The sequence below is a fragment of the Miniopterus natalensis genome, chromosome 2 (assembly GCF_054644295.1).
Source record: "Miniopterus natalensis isolate mMinNat1 chromosome 2, mMinNat1.hap1, whole genome shotgun sequence".
NCBI lineage: Eukaryota > Metazoa > Chordata > Mammalia > Chiroptera > Miniopteridae > Miniopterus > Miniopterus natalensis.
Window position 1 is genome coordinate 156,347,033 of NC_142082.1, and position 6,000 is coordinate 156,353,032.

The 6,000-nt window shown below is 38.7% G+C and overlaps 1 protein-coding gene across 1 annotated transcript in view; it reads right to left on the minus strand.

The window, feature by feature from the left end:
• IRAG2 (inositol 1,4,5-triphosphate receptor associated 2) overlaps window positions 1-2,866 on the minus strand; it is a 75,459-nt gene extending 72,593 nt beyond the window's left edge. Inside the window, exons 1-2 of the mRNA XM_087814754.1 lie at window positions 2,296-2,866; window positions 1,271-1,381 (exon numbers count right to left, since the gene is read on the minus strand). Coding sequence (XP_087670880.1) covers window positions 1,271-1,381; window positions 2,296-2,866 — 682 coding nt within the window. The remainder of the gene's footprint in view (window positions 1-1,270; window positions 1,382-2,295) is intronic.
• Between the last annotated feature and the right edge of the window lie 3,134 nt (window positions 2,867-6,000).

Sequence of the window (6,000 nt, forward strand, 5' to 3'; positions counted from 1 at the left end):
AATGAAAGAAGAGATTTAAGCCTTCATCATCAATAGTTTTGCTTTCTGATAAAAATACATAACACATCTATGTAGAGTTCTTGACTAAAAATGTATAAACCAAAGTTTATCCAATCAAACCTCTAAGAATAGGGGACAGAGAGAGAAGTTAAGTGTTCCTACAGTCACACTATCACCAAAATTCAGATTGGGGGAAACTCTGGGATAAAAGATCCAGTGTTATTAACAAATAAAATACAATAAAAATGAGAGATGGAAAGGGAGCAGAGATATAAGCCAGAAAGCTAATTACTATGAACAAACCTTTCTTGGATATTGATTTGAACAATTAAACTGTTTAAGAAAAAAATTAATTTCTCTCACAAGTGAGAACTTTTGAATATTGAAAAGATATTTGATATTAAGAAATTATGTTATATTTTTAGTCATAATAACATGGTGCTTGTGTTTGAAATCGGTCTATCTTTTAGAAAAATGTATTGAAATATTTACAGGTGAAATATTATAATGTTTTGGATTTGTCTCAAAATAACCCAGAATGAAGAGGAAAACGAGTGGGGTTAAAAATGACACATAATTGGTTATGACATTTATATAAGGGTTCTTCATACTATTCTCTTTACTTCTGTATATGTTTAAAATGTTCTAAAATAAAAATATATATATAATCTAAATAAAAGAAAACCATGTTGACCAAAGAAGTTGTGGAAGATTATAAAACAAATCACTAACAATTGTTACTCAGGGGAAAAGAATTACTGATGGTTTTTCTCCTTTCTTTTTTGCTTATCTATCTACATACTATTAATTTTACTACAGTGAGTATGAATCACTTATGTACTAAAAATTACTTGCGGACATTTTAAAAAGAACACATCTCTAAAAAAAGCAGAAGTGAAAATCTAAAATTAAAAATTTTGAGCTAAATGTGTATGTGGTTTTATACATTTTGAAGTAGGTATTTCTTTTGTGGCAACACCCATGACAGGTCAGCAGTTCCAGTCCACGATTGGACCTCGGAAATCAGTGGATCAGCTCAATGAAATCATTCAAGACATTGGTAAAACATGCAAAATAGGTAGAAAGAAGTTATAAAGAGATAAACAACACTTAAACAGCCATCCTTAGTCCCAAATTAGGTTGCATCCACCACGTGTGTGCAGACAGGCCCACGGAGCACCACGTGTAACCATTTCCCTTTCTCTCCCAGGAGAAAGTGCAAGGCCTTGATAGATACCACAAACATTTGAGCAGGTACTGTTCAACTTACCCCTGCATTTGGTGTCACATGCATGAAAAATGCCTGTGAAGAACCTTTCACAGGTCCTGGTAATGCTGTCTGTTACACCTTCCTTGCTGTCATCAGCTCCTAGTTTCCATCCTATTAGAACAAAGAGTTTGCAAATCCAGAAATGCTTTTCTGTGCTGCAATGATTAATTTTTTTGTTTTAATTTGAAAAAAGAAAACATTTAAATAAACAGAATACAATACTGATTACTTAAATAGACCAGGCAACAAAGTGGTGTTGAAGGTCTACTTTCATTTTTTTCTTTTAATTTATAAGTTTTATAAACATAGGGGAAAAGGAGAGATGGAGAGGGGAGTGAGCTTTTTTTTTGCCCTGTAATATTAAGAGCACCCTGTGAGAAGGCAAGTAGTATAATAGAGGGAGAGTTGAAACACAGCTATACAGAGTGTGTGTCATTTTACAAGGTTTGGTTTTTCAGTGTTTATCATATATAGGACTCTGTAAGCAATTCCCTAAATAAAGTTCCCAAAATTTCAGTTGAAATTGGCCTGCGAAATTTACATTCTCCCCTGGCCCGAGTTATTGGCTGTATTTGGAATCCACACTTCTTACATGTTTTACTCTCCCACACACGAAAAATTGCTAAAATGCTAGTTTTCAGCAAGGTTCTTGGGAACTATATGAATTTTAACTCCCCCGCATCTATGTATTTCCATCGTGACATTCCAATTTGTCCTGGAGAACGTTTGTTTTCAGGTCGGTAGAGAAATACCAATGATTATGATTGTAAATACAATCCAGAATTTCTATCAGGTTTTAAGTTGAAATCATAGAAAATATTTATATTTTACATATAAAATTTCCTCTTAAGACCAAAAAAACCCCACAGCAAAACAATACGTTAAAAGGGAAAGATGAATGCTTCCATCTAGACTTTAGTGATGTGAATTGGGGGTTTTGTTGTAGTTGCTGTTTAAAATTCAGGTATTCTGAAAGCGACATGCTTATTGCTCTATTGAAAGAATATTAAAAGACGAATATTTACCATCTTCATTCAGAGACCATTTTTTCACCACTGAATCCTGAGGAGTAAAAATTTCTGAGCTTTGATCAGAGGTGGAATCAAAGTCAAGTTTTAAGGTGCTAAAATGGTTTTCATTACGACAGTTATTCAAATCCTTGTTAGAGAAGGGCTCCCCCTTTCTGATCTGCGACACCAAGGATACATAATTCTGGGCGCTCTGGGTTCTCAGCCTTGAGATGTTTTCAGGACTTGTGAGGACAGGGTATGTTGAATTCTCAGGGGAGCTGAGATGAGAGGTGGCTGGGGTTCTTGGAGACACAGTTTGAGGAGATGAAACGAAGGCGTCATCTTTCTCAGAGCCTGAGAAGTGAGTGTTGGTTGTAGGAAGGCGAGAGGCAGTCATCCTCCTCAGTACCTCTTCAAAATCTTTCCTGGTGTTAGTCTGCGGACTATCAAAGCTGCTAGATTGGTATTTGATGATCTGTTGACTTGGATTTGGAAGCTCGTCTCTCTTTTGGATGGCTCTGATTTTTCTACAAATGCTTTCCACTGGGTTATGCCGCTTCTCAGTTCCCTTCCTCGCAGGGGCCATTGTTGACTGTCCTCCAGTTACACAGATGAACTGGCTAAAGCACAGGCAAGAGCAGACAGGTGTTTTAAAGTCAGCACTGTCCTAACAACAATTTAGAGGTAGGCTATTGATTCCTAAGTCGGCCTTAGAGGGATCGAGATAAGATGCCTTTAAATAATGGTCCTTAAACAATTGCTTTAAACTCGCTGTGTGTTTAACTTTGGCACTCAAATTTCTAGAAAATATTAACAGCTAACATATATAAAATACCACGTGGCAGGCATGGTACTAAGTTCTTTATAAATATCAACTCATTTCGTCCTCAAAACAACCCTATGAGGTAAGCATTACTATCATCTCCATTTTCAGGCAAACAGAGAAAAGGGGACGTACCCAAAGTCGCCCAGTTAGTGCCAGAGCCCAGATTTGAACCCAGGCAGTCCTGCTCCAGAAGCTGACCTCCTAACCACAATGCTTTCCATTTATAATATATGTCAAATATGATGATAATGGCAGAAATGCTAACAGCTTTCATTTGAGTACCTGTTCTGATTCTCATCTATTGAAAACTTACTAAATATGTCCTATAGTAGGCATTTTACATGTGTTATGTCTCAACTTTACACAAACCCTGTCAGATATATGAAAATAGCCCCATTTTTTAATAGTTTATTGATTTTTAGAGACAGAGGAAGGGAGAGCAAGAGGGTAACATCCATCGGCTGCCTCCTGCAGGCCCCCAACCAGGCATCAAGCCCCAAACCCAGGCATGTACCCCGACGGGGAATTGAACCAGCAACCTTTCTTGTTGCATGGAATCCTTTCCTATTTAAAGTAATAATCACTTTAAACCATTTTTGTTATCACTTGACAATACCCTTCTTTCTATGTATTCAAGGGTTATCTTTCAATGACTACCCTAAAACACCTTCCTCTATTCCAATCCTGGAAGCAGTGTCTCATTGGACTCAACTCTCTCTGTTCTCTCCTACGATGTATAATTGCACGTATATTTTGTCATTTAATAAAATTGTCTTCAATTCTTGGATTGTTTCAAATGTGTATGCTTGTTGTCTTCTCAAAAACACTTTTAATTTTTGTATTCAAAAATCATGATGTGATTCTTTTCTAGATACCCAGTGCATTATTATTGGCATAACTGATAATCCACAATTATATATTGTGTAATTACAGGGCTTGCGAACTTGTTTCCCAGCTGTAGTGAGTGTTGGCTCTCAACTAAGCAGCTATCCCCCTTTCTAGAGAATCTCCCCTGGCCATCCAGGAGCTGCTCATTGCTCAGCTGGGAGGTTGGAAGTGAAGCAGTGGCGACAACAGAAGTGAATTCACCCGTGAACATGACACGTTCCAAATCTACGGCTGGTGGTGACAGAGCAGGAACCATCTGACTTCCCCATGCGAAGGGAAGCGTGCTATACAAGACTGGTTTAAGTGTCTGTCCATGTTCTCAGTGCGATGTGACTGTGTTTCCCTTCGAGAGCCAGAGAACGGAGACACAGGTTGAGCATGGGGCTAACAGAAGCCTTGGGATTAGGACCTCAGACTCCCAGATCCTGCCTGCCTTCCTCGTTGAACAGCGATGTGATGTTCAAGCCACAGTCAAAGATCTCATGTTGTGGGCCTTTGGGACTGATCCAAAAGGGTCCCTTACTTTTTGAGACAGCATGGAGGGACTTGTAGAGTATTATGCTAAGTGAAATAAGCCAGTCAGAGAAAGAGAAGTATCACATGATCTCACTCATATGTGGAATCTAATGAACAAAATAAACTGATGAACAAAATAGATCCAGAGACATTGAAGCATGGATCAGACTGACAAATCTCAGAGGGACGGGGTGGGGAGCGAGGGAAGACATTAACCAAAGGACTTATATGCATAACCATGGACACAGACAATAGTGCGGTAGCCTGGGGCTGGGGGTGGGGGGTGGGGGCTGGTGTGGGGTGGAGGGTTAATTAGGGGACAAAAAGAGGACATCTGTAATACTTTCGACAATAAAGATAAATTTTAAAAATGTTCCTAGCACCTGGCCAGGCGTGGCTCAGCGGTTGAGCATCAACCTAGGATCCAGGAGATCACGGTTCGATTCCTGGTCAGGGCACATGCCCGGGTTGTGGGCTCGATCCCCAGTTGGGGGGTGCAGGAGGCAGCTGATCAATGACGACTCTCTCATCATTGATGTTTCTCTCCCTCCCTTCCTCTCTCTGAAATCAATAAAGATATGTGTTGGGGTTTTTTTTGGTTTTTTAAATGTTCCTAGCATATAAGACACACATTTCTATTTGCTTTTTCAAGGCATTTTCCTCTTACCATCTGTTTTCTAAACTTCCATAACTCACCTAAGTGAGCCACCTCCACAGTTTATAAGCTAAACCTTATGAAGAGTACACTTAAGACAGGAACTCTTCATGAGCTAGCAAAACTGCACAAGATTAACTGGTTTTGCCTTTTCTAATATAGAGCAGAACATACGTGGGAGTTCAGTAAGTACAATGTGATGATAAAGATTCAGTTTGTGCTACTTTCTCCTCGTATGGCCTGAAAACATTTCCTGTCTGTCCTGTCCAAACCTCTTCTTTAGTTTTAGATCCCGGTAGAAAGATGAACTGCAATCTGCCTAACACTTAAAATATAAGTCTACCTTGATTTAGGCAATAACTGCCTTTGAAAAGGTACTAACTGAACACTAAAAACTGGAAGTTAATTGTACTAGCAGCATCAGTTGCTTGGAGTCTCTCTTTTAAAGGACTTTTCTCCTTATTTATCCATTTCAGTTGATTGAATATTTACTATGTAAAGATGGTACACTTGTAGAAACCCCAGTGGCAAGGACTCTAAGTTCTCTGAATCTTAGTGGCACTCCGGATCATTCATCCCTTTAGACATTCAACCACAGTCTCTAAAGAGTGTTAACCCTGTGCAGATACTGGAGGTGCAATGATGATGCTCCCCTAAAATTTGTGGTCTGTGGTAGATACTATAGGAACAAGTAAGCCAGCAGGACCACCAGATTAAATCCAGGAGGCCCAGTGAAATCTGAATTTCAAATAAACAATGGCTAATTTTTTATCATAAGTATGTCACAAAAGTTGCACAGGAAAAACGTATATGGAAGAATTATTTGTTGTTTATC